Source organism: Pinus tabuliformis, chromosome 6, assembly GCF_031772625.1.
Source record: "Pinus tabuliformis cultivar Carrire ecotype Pingquan chromosome 6, CPIR1, whole genome shotgun sequence".
Taxonomy (NCBI): Eukaryota; Viridiplantae; Streptophyta; class Pinopsida; order Pinales; family Pinaceae; genus Pinus; species Pinus tabuliformis.
In genome coordinates this window covers 190877981-190892112 of record NC_142292.1, presented here as the reverse complement: position 1 = coordinate 190892112, position 14132 = coordinate 190877981, and the positions used below count along the sequence as shown (strand labels likewise).

Below are 14132 nucleotides of genomic sequence, written 5' to 3'. Positions count from 1 at the left end.
ATGCTCGTTTATCTTTCGATATGTTGATGTTCTTATGTTATTCTGACTCTATAAAATTTTGACTCTTGATGTATCAGACTTGACTTTTATAATTTTATGTCAATATTCATTGTTCAGTATTCAATGTTCATAGTAGGAAGTGGAACATCAATATGGTTTAAACTTTAATCATAATGTATGATGTATGATTATAAATTAGAATTTTAAATTTATATGATATTAGATAATGATATTCATATCAATGATCATGCTTTGCAGCTTTTCAATTCAAACCCAATTGTCATAGTGGACTCAATTTATAAATTATATTTTATATTTATAAGCTTTTAAGACCTTGACGTCCCCCCACGTTTCCTAAAAATTGGCGGGGAGCTTTTGTATAGGCCGCTCCTGCGTATCCTCGCTCCCTCGCCCCCTCGTCCCGGAACCTTGGTGGAACATTGTATAACTATCTTCTCGGGTTTTGATGATATCCTTTGTAGTTAATCCTGCTATAAGTTTTGCAATCCCTAAATAACAATAACCAAGAAATATACTTGGGTACCTTGATAAGTTGGACTGCCATGATGATCTTCTGAAATTGTTCTGCCTGGCAGAAGGTCTAGTCTTTTGTTGCAACTTGCACCTCTTCATAAGGTGTCTTTTTGAGAACATTAGCATAACTTCTTGGATTAGCAACTTCACGCTTCTTTGCTTTTCTCTCAGCCTTTTGAGGATAAACATTCTGCTTTCAAGTTTTTCTTCAAAGTTCTCCTTTGGGGACTTGGTGTTTGCATCTTCTTTGATACAACTTCTTCTTTGGACTTGAGCTTGTTGACTTCAACCCTTAATGATACAACTTCTTCTTCATGCTTCTTCCAATCTTCTTCCTTCCATTTTATCTGGATTTGGTCACTTCTACAATTTTCTTGCTTGTTCAAGTTGCATCTTCAAGGAGATAATTTCTTCTTTAAGCCTTCTCTCTTGTTGATCAAACTTCGTTTGTAGCTTGATCATGTCCTTGGATGATGTGGATATCGATACAATTTGATGTTGATAGGATTTGATCCTGCTTTGACTTTTATTGTATGCTCGATTTCTCTTTTAGGAGGCATCTTCATTGGAAGGTCTTGGAATACTTTTTCGTGCTTTTGGATTAGCTCTTGGACTTTTGGTGCTTCTTCGTTGACCAGATTCGAAGTTAACATTTCTAATTGATGACACTGTACTCCGAATCATTTTCATCATCTAGGATGATGATACAATTTGGTTCTCAAGTGGTTGGAACCCATATAACTTGTATTTTTGCCCTTCCCATTTAATTTTATAAATTGCTTTTGATGGTTGGCAGAGCAAGTGCCTAGGGTTTGTATTCATTGGATATCTAAGACCACATCCACTCCTCCTAAGGGTACAGTGCAGAACGGAGATTTTAGATTATAGTCTTGAATCTGCAATTTGACTTTATGGCATTTCCCTTCCTTTTCAATTTTCTTATCGTCAACTACCATAACCTTCATGTTGGGCATGGGAGATGTGAAAATGTCGAGTCTTTTCACAATGGTTGAGTCCAAAAAATTGTGGGTGCTAGCAACCGGTATCGATCAGAACCATTACATTATTCGTCTTAATATTTCCTTTTAATTTTAATGTCTGGGGTTGTGATATACCTTCCATAGCCGATAATGATACTTGTGGAATGCTCTCATCATCTGGCTGTGGAGAAAATTGTGGTGAATCTTCAATTTCTTCTACATCTGACTCTTCATTGTCTGAAACATTGATTGCTTCACATGTATATAGGTTCTTGGTTTCTTTTCCTTTAGCACACCTATGTTTAGGGTCCCATTTTTTGCCACAGCGTTTGCACTTACCTTCTTTCATTCTTTGCATTTCCAAATTAGTTTTTTCTCCTTCAAGAAGATGTGGTGGAACATATTTAGTATTATCTATGTTCTAGCTTGGAAAAATCTTCGTCTCGAATATACTCTTTCAACCTTCGGCCACTACATTTTTTCGTGTTTCTTTTCAGCAGCTTTTGCCTTTTGTCTCGCTACCTCTATAGAAGTGTTGTCATGAAGCTCGACCTCAGTCTGGAGATGGGATCTAAGTCCCATGGTGTACGATTGAATGAGACGAGTTTCTGATAATCCAGGTACTCGCGCAACTAAAGTTTCCCATTCTCGAGTGTATTCGTCCACATCTCCTTTTCGTTGCAGCTTGGTGAGTGCTGAGAAGAACTCTCCTTGACACCTTGAAACCTTTTAAAAAACGCATTTTTTAATTTCCTCCAACTGATAGCAAGTGTCATCTTGTTCCACCACATATACCAATTATATGCTTCTCTTTCCATTTGCATGGATGCATGCCTGATATTTTCGTCATCATTGTCAATACCGTCAATCTCGAAATATTCTTCTGCTTTATTAAACCATGCCACACTGCGCTTCTCGTTATCGTCAAATTTGGAGAATTCGAGTTTTGCTCTTCGTTGATATGTAGCTATCGATGAAGCGAAGAAGGTGTATTGATTTGAAAACAGCATATTGGTGTATGGATTCCAGAGCTACCTATTTTGAAAATTCGTGTTACTATTTTCTTGATTAGGCATGGAAGATGTCTTTGGAGACTCTGGTTTCTAATGTGAATCTAACGAGTTTGATGAATCTGGAGAATTGAGATGTTTAGTAGCTTCATTATTCTGGGGTATTTGATCGAGTGTAACCTTCATTTTGTCACAAATACAGGTCAACAATACCATCGCTTGATCCACCTTATCTGAAATGATTGCCTGATCCTTTTTAATTCGTTCTGGTTCTGTTCAAGCTTATTCTCTATTCTCTTTGTTGTATCCTAGAGTGTCTCAAGGTCTAACAATCCTTTATTGAAATCGACCATTGACATTGATGAAGTCATCGCACGGGTCTAAGGCAGAGTATATTTATATAGCTTAACTCTTTTTTTTAACTTGATCCCAAAAAAAAATCAGAATTTTTTTTTAAATTTTTTTTTAAATAATTAAATAAAATTAATTAATTTAATTATAATTTTTTAATATATAATATATTATAATTTTTTTAATATATAATATATATTTTAATTTATTAATCAAATATATGTATGACTCAATTTGTAATTAAATTATATAATATTTATATAACTATTAATTATAATTTATATAATTACCATATAACAAAATTACATATGGCAACATTTAAGTTATACGATATAATTGAAAAGTTGGTCGGTGGAAAGACATGACGGGAAGGTCAAATAGCAATTAAACGATCGACGGAAGGCGGGGAATAGGAACGATAGGGGTTTGGGACGGAACAGTGACCAGAGCGGAATGGTGAACAGTGAGGCATGGGGCGGAAATGAGAACGAAACGGTGGAAGACAACGAACAAGAGAAGCGAAAAAGGAGCAGTGAACGGTGGTTGAACAGCGAACAAGAGTTGCGACAGCGGTTGGCTCTGATACCACCTGGAGCGATTATCTCATAAATTAACAGAATTTTATATATTTATTATTAATGAAGTAATGAATGCTACAAATGTGGGAGGCCCTTGGCTTAAATACAACCTTGGGTGCCTCATGACGAATGGGCATGATCTATGATCATGCCCTTTGCTTTTTAGTTAATTTACAGAGTGGATTAATTTACATAATAGAACCAAGAAATCTTACACATATTCAACATAGACTCCATTCTCCCAAAGATTAAGGCACTGATCTACCAAAGGTGGTCACCAAAACCCTTATTCTTTCACCTTCTCCCGAGTCTAGCCACATTGGGGTGCCTGGGGCATTGATTTCCCGACAAGCTAGCCACTAAAAAAATTTGATCTCCTAGGGTCCCATGCGCTGGCCTTCCTCTAGCCCTCCTCCAAATTTGAAGACATTCCGACGGTGGAGTTGGGAGAAAAGCCAAGCAGTAGCTCTGGGACCAAAACTTGCCCTCCCATCCCAAAGGCTAGTACTTCCCAGGGTCAAAGCAACATCATTGAGTGAAATACTTACTTTGATCCTTCCCACCTTGTCTAGGGTAAGAAAATCATTGATTATTTCATACCTTCCTCGTACCCTAGATCAAGTCCACTTGGCCCCGTGTGGTCCCTCTCCTTCAAAGGACCATTCTTCAAGAAACATCTGGGATACCAACCTTAACAAGGATTTTGGGTGTGGGGAACTCCTTTCAAAGCCCATTCTCATACACCTAACCCCCAAAATCCTCTTCATTTCCCTAGAAGCACAAAGTACCTTGCTTAGAAAGCAAGAAAGCTCCATCCTTCAAAACCTTCTCGGAAAGGGTCTGGGTCACTCGTATCCATTGACTTATCATTCATTAGTGACTCCATACATATCATGTCTCCTCCCATTACTAAAAGTCCGTAAATAGAAGGGAGCCTTAGCTGAGGTGACAGTGGGCTAAGACTCCATTTGTTGTCCTTCGCCTAGCATTTGCCCTTTAGGGATTTCCCTTAGGTCCCCTGCTAGTTTGAGTGGTAACGAGACCCATTTCAAGCGATTTTTTTATTTTTATTTTTTTTAATATTTTTCTTAGTTGGGGCCCATTTCAACTGATTTTTTAATTAGTTGTTGATTTTTTAATTATTTTTCTTAGTTGGGACCCATTTCACTTGTTGAATGACATGGTTTATGTATAATATAACCTCAAGTTAAGGCGAAACCAGTTGTTGAACAAGACACCTGAATCAAGCAACATAAATTTGGATGACTTTGATCTATCATCAAAATGGGTTGTGGAGACCCAAGAACCAACATTTGACAATGAAGATCTTTCTTGGATGAACATGGACCCACTTCCTGCTCCACCTTCAAGGCCTAGGGAATCAAGTCAAAATCCCACTATACATCCTCAATTTTCTACTGTTAATTCTAAGGATGAATACGAGGGCAAGGATGAGAATGTTGATTCTGATTAGTAATTTAGTATTAATAGTATTGTAGTTTAGTACTATGCTTATTTTTAGACTTCAAAGGCCATTTAGAGCATGTATCTTGATATATTTTGTTTCAGACATGTATTGCACTAAGTGCTATTTTGGTATTATCATATTATGCACTCCTTGCTATATAAATGTGTTAAAATTGGCAACTAGGGCCAAACTCCATGTGGGTCATCTTATTTATGGCAACTAATATTTTTCTTGGATCCCTCTCATCGAGAGATGTAGGATTGATCTAAAGATCATCCGGTTCTGATAAGTATTTATGGAGATATGAATTTATTTGTGTTATGGGACAATTCGTCAAGGTCGACCAGCAACCAAATAACCCCCATGTGTGCTCAACATTTTAGTATAAAAGGAAGTGACTTGATAAGTTGATAGTCATTTGTGTACACACTTCACTCTTGATTTCTCTCCACTTGTTTTGGGTTTTAGTGGAAAAGAAGTCTAAGAGGAGGAAGCCCTAAACACAGGTCTAGAAGGAGACCCTATTCGCGGTAAAAAAAGGATTCCCCAGCTACAGGTCTTGTGAAGGTTTGGCCACAGTTCAAAGGGAGATCTAGCACAGTGAAGGAGGCCTAACAGTTGTCCCTAAACGCAGCCTTATCATACCCTAGATGCCCTCATACGGTATTTGAGACAGCCCTTAGACATTGGAAAAGAGATACCCTAACCGTAGTAAAGAGGCTCTCTAACTCGTTGTTTAAAGGATGCCCTAACCAGCAAAAAAGAAAGGGACAACATCGGTGTCATAGGGCTGTTGGAGCCTCTTGGTGACTTAATGGAGGGTTGTTCTATGCTACAGTCGAGCCGAGTTTGAAGAAGGGAGCAGGCAGGTCACAGAAAGAGGCAAGGTATGATTGTTTTGGAGGGTTGGTAGGGTGTCGCAGAACAGGGTTGCATGTAGGCTTGAGAGGCTGCCATATGCCCAAAACAGCAACATATGGAAGGCAGCACTTTACCTTGACTAGGCCACAGTTGTTTGGAGGTTGTTTGTGTGGGCTGATAAGGATTGTTGCAGCGTGCACATGCCCTAACCAGGAAAAGCAGTACAATAGTATTGCAGCAGCGATTGTGTAGTGTGTTGGGTCAAAGTTTTGACGCAGTCAGCCCTAATCCTATACAGACTTGGAGCAACATAGCAGGATGTATAGTGCACATAGGAGCAGCTATGAGTACATGTTGTACAGTGCAGCATAGTGCACATAAGAGCAGCAATGCATAGCATGATGTGCAGTGCAGCATATGATGGTGCAGCATGGTATAGATCAGTTTTGTTGGACATTGGAGCAGCAATGGGACAGCATGGTAATGATGGGCATATAGCAGCAGCATGAATGCATACAGCGGCAGGATGATGAGGTATTGCAGCATCAGCATGATGAGGTATTGCAGCAGCAGGATGATGAGGTATTGCAGCATGCATTTGGGTGTAGCATAGTGCAGCAGTACAGTGATGGGTACAGTCATGATTAGTGAAGCATGATGAGATGCAGCATAGTGATGATGGGTGCAGCATGGTGCAGCACAGTGAGGTGCAGCATGATGATGAGGTGCAACACAATGATAGGTGCAGCATGGTGATGGAGTCACCTTGGAGAATCAGTTGAAGCAGCATGTTTTCAACTGAATTCAGCTACCTCACGTATCATCTTCTTAGAGATGATCTATGCTCTTATTTAGATAAGTCAAAGTGTTGACTTCTGTTGTATATGTACTCTCTCTCTCTCTTTCTCTCTCAAACTAACATATAAGAAGAATTGATCAAGGGTTTCCCTACATTGGGGTTTGTCCCTAGCTAGTGCCACATCTTGTGTCCTCTTGTCTTGGCTTGCTTCTGCGATTTATGTTTATGTTCTATCTGCAATTTACTATTATGCTAATGTGATTACTAACCTGGAAAATATATTGAGCTCACTGTGAAAATTGAAATAAATTTCTTTAAGCATAGAACATAACCTAAAATTAACAAAATGACAACTTTTTCATATTTGCGTATAAATGGTTTGAATTGACCTCCAAGCCTGGACTTATTCACTTAGCCTTCTACATGATCCAGTTATATACATGTTTATGAGGCTATCCTATTATTGTATCCTTCTTTACTTCATTTTATCTTAGATTTAGCTTTGGCATTTTCTAGGAGTTGCATTTGCACTCCCACATTGTACTCGTACTGGTTGTATCCTTCAGTCCCATTGACCTATTTATGGTCATTCATTGGACATTAATAAAATTATCTTATCTATCTCAAGTAGACTAATTAGATTACTCATGCTAAAAAGGATAATAAATCAGTCTTGCGTTCTTTGCTTTCATCAAATCTCTAGCTAGTTTATTTACTGCTCCAATTAACCTACTTCACTTACATATCAGTCCATAGTCAGCTGTACCCTGTAGGTCATTAATAAACATTAATGTCTTGGTTAACTTAGTGACTTACCTTTTTCCCTTTACCCTGTTTTCCTGGTTTCTTTCAAAACCCAGGTAGCAACTCCAATCTACCAAATTAGTATTCCTAGCTCAGCCTTATTTTGATAGTGTGGTGGCTTTCCATCTAGGTTTAGGTTCCCTTGTCTTTCCCCTACTATATTTGGACTCTTAGTTGGAACATGCTCATCCCACACTCTTCCAAGGTCTGTGTCTCATTCTTTCTTTGGGACACTTTCCCACACTACATTTTCCAACAAACAAAAAACTCTTCGGAAAAGTGGAGAAATATTGGTATTGACACTTAAGAAGCATGCTGTGACCAGAAGTTAAACCTCAGTTTTGAAGGGTTTGAATAAGTTTTGATATTTTATGTAATTTAAAATCCTTGTATACTGTTTCACCATCCCACAAATGTATTTTGCTTGTTATGCCCCTTTTACTGTGTCTTGGCTCCAGTCAAATAAACTTTCGATATCTAACTACACTCAGCACACAAGTGACAATACTGATAGCATATGCTACAAACAAATAATATATTTAATGAGAACAGAAAATCGCCTGATTAAACAAGCTTTCTCTTATCCAATAACATCTAGTCTGATTCATGTCCCACAATGTATACCAAGGTAGCATGTTAAAGACAAGGAACTCTCTACCATTATCTCTTCCATGACCTCAGCAAAATGACCAGACTAACAAGCTACCTTCATAATAGCCCCAATTCCTAGCTCATGGTCTGGAACATACTAGCAGGCTACAGCCTGTTCCAGACTTCCTATGAGAAAATTTGTTTTCTGTACTTTTATTTATTTTAAATTTCAGAATGCTTTCAGCTTTCTGCCCTGATAAAAGCAAAATTTCTGAATGTGTTCCTTGTTAACAATATCTACCAGTGTTGATGCTTCCACACTGATCTACCAAAAGCAAGCTGCTGATGCACTTAGAAACTCCATCTTATGGGAGAAGTTTCTGGAAATCGTCTTATGCTATCGCATATATGTTGAGTTTACAGTCTATTCTTAAAATAACACATAAAATCAAGTGCCCAATTAAACAATTATATAAGTCATATTTTTTATGCCATGAACTCTTCTTGTGCAACAATTAAAATCAGAAATTTTTGAAGAAAAAACTTGAATAGGTACAAAAAGTCAACCTGTTGCTCGGTGACACTGTTGTTAAAACTGCTTACGTCTGGTCCTGCCACAGAAAAAGAAAATAAATACAACCAGATTAGATCAAAAAGATTCAGAAATTGCAATTGTGGCAAGAAGAATCTGTAAGAATACATTGCACGGACTTCTAGCAAAAGTAGTTGACACTACAATTTGCATATTATTTCTTTGGCAATATCATTTATAGCATGTTTTTCTGCACATTAGTTGCCCCCAGCATATGTCATAAAATTGAAAATTAAACTATCAGGGATGTGGCCAATAAGCCATGCTAGATAGCCTATTCAAGGTTACTTGGGAGCAGGAGCGGAAGCGGGGAGCGTGAGAGGAAGCGGGAGCGGGGAGTGACATTTTTGAAAGCTCCCGGTTTGGGAGCGAATCAGGAGCAAATTTTTATATAATAAATATTTTTATATATTTTGATGCATATATGTCAACAAAAGCATGTAGAATTATGAATTAGATACAAAAAGAATAAAAACATGGATTGAACCATATAACTGGATCATCTAGAAGTTATAATCCTCATCAACCACGTCCACAAGTTAGTAACATACAACATATCGAGTCCCACGATTCATCAATCTTAAAGTTTCAAGCTTTCAAAATTCAATATATAATATTTACCATCATTGATCGCTAAAGTTGTAACTTGTTCTTGTAACCATTACCATTACCAAGTAAACAAACGATAACAAAGAATATTTAAGTTAAAATGAAGTGTTTCAACTTTCAACTTTCACGAAGCATCATATTCATAATTTATTACCAATGAGTCATAATTGCCAACTTCAAACTTCAAACTTAAATTGTCATATATTGTTTACAAAAAATATCATAATAAATATGAAAGAGTCAACAGTTATAAAAACTACTAGAAACTAGAAAAGACAAGTAAATCTATTATCTATTGTTAATGCTTGGGCCTCTTGCCGCCACAAGAAATGTCTAATTACTTGAGGAAAACAGAGGTCCGAGCCTCTCTTTATATACCCTTTCCGTCCTTGAAATGAACAGTCATGTCCTCTATTTGGAGGCCGACTTGTGTAGGCTGCTCAGGTCAGCTCCATGTCTAGATTGAATAAATTAACTTCAAATATTCATAGCTTTCAAACCACTTGGAGTTTCAGGTTGTGTAATAGCTCACTGGAAAGGCAAAATTATGCTCTAAAAAAGGGTCTAGGTCTCATAATGAGATTCTTCCTCTCAGGAGGTGAAAAATATTTTTTAATGTGACTCATCGTTTATTAATGCAGAAATGATTAGGACGGTATGGGCTTCTTCTTTGTCACCAAGTGTTTTTCATTGAGGTCTCCACTTGTTATGTCTTTAATCATCATGTCATCAAGTGATCTAATTCCTTCATTGTCCATGTCATCAAATGTAATGTCACCATATATGTCATCATGATAGTGCAGTGATCCATTATGAACAATAGGCATTTAGGACAAGACTTCATCTTAGTGGCTTGACATCTTCATTCATGGTATCCTTGTCAAACAAGAGTCTTGACTATCATTAGCCATCTCAAGAATATTGACATCTCGGTCAATGCTATATTGACATCAATGAAAACCTAGATTAACAAAAAAAGTTGGAATAGAGCTAGATCTAGGACCTCAAGGGCAATATTTAGTCTCTAGAAATTTTGCAGGGCCAACTATTGGAATAATTGCAACAAAATTCAGCTTTGGAAGAGAAAAAAAATTATGAAGCAAGGATTTCATTTTTCAGGCCTCTTGGGCCCGAACCCAACCTCTCCAAGGCCAGCGTCCCCCTCCTCAGCCTCTGTGCCATCCCTAAAAAGCCCAATGTCAGCCTTTTAGCCCTATTTAACGCTGGTCGTGAACCCTAGGGCTTCAACCTTCCCTCCTTCGCCCTACACTGAGGGTTTTAGGCCATTTTTGGCCTGGTCATGGCCTCGCAAGGCCTCAACCTCCCTCAAAAGCCCTAGACGGCTACCCTTAAGGCTAGTCGTTGGCCTTTAGGCCCCTAAACCCTAGTCGTTTGCCATCAAGCCTTGGTCATCCACTCTTTTAGGCCTTCCCCCTCCAGCGTTGACTTTACTTGTGTTAAAATTTGGGTACTAGAGGACAAGTAGTTCCCTAAGGCTTTGATCTTTGGCCTAGGGAAAAGTGTCCAAATTTATTTTTACTTTTCTCCTAAAGTGACTTTATAAGGGTAAAGTCAATTTAATGTAAAAGTGACTTTATAAGTGGTAAAGTTATATTTTAATTAAAAGTGACTTTATAAGTGGTAAAGTTACATTCTACTTTAAAGGTGACTTTATTAAAGTGAATGAAGAATTAGAAAGTGAAAAAGTGACTATGGAAATAAAATGCTAAGTGGGTCTTTATTTAAGTGGGTGAGTTAAAAAATAGAAAGTGAGAATTAAATGCACATTTATTCTCATCCCTAGATCTAAATGAATCTCAGCCATTAGATCTTAGGGTAACCCAAAAGGTCATTTAGAGAATAAAAGGAGAAGAGAAGAGGAAAAGATCAATTCATTCTTTCATGAGCATTTGAGAGAGAGAAGAGAGAGCAAGGAGAGAATTTCTGAACAGGGAGGAAGGGAAGGAGAGTAGCAAGAAGACATTTCAGCAAATCTGGGCAGCAGCATTTATTGGCACGCATCCCAAGGAAAAATCGTACAACAGGAGAAAGGCACAGAAATCGAGGAAGAGGGACAGCAAGTTTTGGGCACATTTTTCGAGGCTGGCCATACAACATTTAATGTTGTTTTATTGCTGTAAAAATTTTTGTTTTGGCTGTTTGCTGATTGGCACAATTTTCGAGGTGGAGTTCAAGCATGGAAATCGAGATAAGTTGAAATTTATGGTTGCTGGGATTTTTACTGTGTATTTCAGTTTCTCTATAAAATCATTTTCAGAAATAAAGAAGAGCTCTCAAACTGGTTTCCCCCAAGAGTTGTAGGGAGTTTTTCCAGGGTCACATTGACCAAAAATCACTACGTTATTTTCCGTGTGTGGCTGTCATAATTTTGTTGTGTTTTATTTCTGCAATTTCAGCAGTTGTGAAATCTCTAAATTTGTGTTTTCAAAAAAATATTATCATTTCCAGATTTTAGAATTTTTATCATGATTGGATTTAAAACTAAATGCTTGGAGTGATAAGGAACACTGATAAGCGGAGTGGGGGTTGAAATTTCTTCATGGTATCAGAGATTGGTTGGCTAAAAAGTGCAGTTTGGGACAGCAAAGTGAAAATTACAGCAAGCTAATTTTTACACAGAAAACAGAAACCTTTACCACAGATTTGAAAATTTCAATTTGGTAGGACAGTGAAACATGTCTTTGGGTTTGAGAGTTGAAGACAGGTTGGATGGGCAAAACAACTACAGTGCATGGAAGGAGAGAATCCAGAGCAATTTTGAGGAAGCAGAAGTCTGGGGCATTATGGTAAATACCACACAGACCCCAATAGTAGTACCTGCTGACCCTGTACAATTGGCAGAGTTTAACAAAAAGAATGCTAAGGCAAAAAGATTGATTCTGGAAGGAATCAAAGACCATGTCATTCCTCATGTGAGAGGAAAGACTTATGCACATGAGATGTGGACAGCCTTGACCAGTCTTTACCAGAGCTCAAATGAAAACAGAAAAATGGTCCTAAAGGAGAAACTAAAGGTCATTAAAATGGCTAAGACTGACAGTGCTACAGCATACCTCACAAAGATCACTTCAGTGAGAGATGAGTTGGCAGTCGTAGGTGAGATCATTGCACCCACTGAGTTGGTGAGAATTGCTTTGAATGGTCTTCCCAAGACATGGGAGAATTTTGTGGATGGCATTGTTGCACGACAAAACCTTCCCGATTGGGAGAGGTTGTGGGTGATTGCATTCAGAATGAGATCAAAAAGAACCATCTTGAGGCAGCCAAACAAGTGGAGGAGGATGACAATGTGGCATTGTTAGCAAGAGGCAAGAAGGGCAGAGCAAAGAAGCAAGCTTCCAAAAGTGGAGGCAAAAGCAAAGGTAAAGGCAAGCAGCAGAACAAGGAGTAGGACTATTCCAAAGTCAAATGTTGGAATTGTCAAAAGTTGGGACACTATGCTGTTGTGTGTCCGGAGAAGAAGAACAAGAAAGGGAAAGACAAACCCATAGCAGCTTTTGCAGAGATAGAGAGCTTCTCAAAGAGATTTGATAGAGAGTTTGGCTTCATAGCTCGTGAGGCCACTAGTGCAGGATCACCTACCATACAGGTTCAGAGGGAGTGTGCATTCCCCGCTACTAGCAGAGCATCTTCTAGCATTTGGTATGTTGACAGTGGCGCTTCCCGCCACATGACAGGAGTCAGAGCGTACTTCTCAGAGCTTTCAAAGGGTGATATTGATATGGAGGTAGTACTTGGTGATGACAGCATTGTTAGAGCAGTCGGTGTGGGGACATTCACATTTTATAGGGGACCCAAACCTCCCTTGAAAGTGTCAGATGTTCTATATGTGCCTGGAATGAAGAAGAACCTAATATCCGTCTCAGCACTCGAGGATAGAGGGTATGATGTGTTGTTCAGGAGAAGGCAGGGGCTTATATATCCTAGGGGAACTCCAGCTTCTTTAGCTAGAGAGATTGGTGTGCGCCATGCCAAGGTGTACAAGTTCTCATTCTAGCCCCTAATGGCATTGTGTAGCAGCACCTGAGACAGGACTGACAGCAGATCTAGCAGTTCAAAGTTGTGTGAGATTTGGCACCGCAAGATGGGGCACATGTATCATGGGGCCTTGAGTACATTGCGGGAGATCACCATTGGTGTGCCAGATTTCAATTCTGATCACCTTGATGTATGTAGAGGATGTGCTATGGGGTAGTTTGCCAGATCCCCTTTTCCCAGCAATGACAACAGAGCGACTAGGATCCTTGACTTGATTCATACCGATGTGAGTGGTCAGATGTCTCATGTATCCTTGAATGGCTATGAGTACTATGTTTTATTCATCGATGACCACTCCAAGAAGACCTGGATTTATTTCTTGAAGACCAAGAGTGAGGTCTTCAAGTGGTTTCAAGAGTTCAAAGCTCTTGTGGAGACCCAGACAGGTAAGAAGATCAAGGTTCTTAGGTCGGACAATGGAGGGGAGTATACCCTTGGTGAGTTTGTTGATTTTTGTGCTGAGGCAGGCATTAGGGGGGAGTTCACAGTTCCTTACTACCACCAGCAGAATGGGGTTGCAGAGAGGAAGAACGGATCCATTGCAGGGGCTGCCAAAGCCATGCTTCATGATCAAGGGTTACCTTTATTTTTGTGGGCAAAGGCCTGCACCACTGTTGTGTACTTGCAGAACAGGAGTCCACATCGTGCCATGGGGAATGTGACTCTGGAGGAGGCTTTTTCTGGGAAGAAGCCTAATGTTGGGTACTTTCGTATCTTTGGGTGCCTAACATATTCCTATGTCCCCAAGGAGAACAAGACCAAGCTAAAGCCCACAGCAGACAAGGGCATCTTTATGGGTTATAGCGAGACCTCGAAAGCTTATCGGATTTATATTCCTGCGCAGAGGAAAGTGGTTGTCAAGCGGGATGTGAAGTTCGAGGAGGAGAGAGCTTTGA

General features: G+C 39.0%; 1 protein-coding gene across 3 annotated transcripts in view; it reads right to left on the bottom strand.

The window, feature by feature from the left end:
* LOC149258107 (K(+) efflux antiporter 4-like) overlaps positions 1 to 14132 on the bottom strand; it is a 246775-nt gene that overhangs the window by 176438 nt on the left and 56205 nt on the right. For 2 of the 3 annotated variants that reach the window (XM_089414678.1, XM_089414674.1), the window contains exon 2: positions 8544 to 8587. In XM_089414678.1, the coding sequence (XP_089270804.1) occupies positions 8544 to 8587 (44 nt within the window). The remainder of the gene's footprint in view (positions 1 to 8543; positions 8588 to 14132) is intronic. The other variant, XM_089414676.1, reaches the window with a different exon arrangement.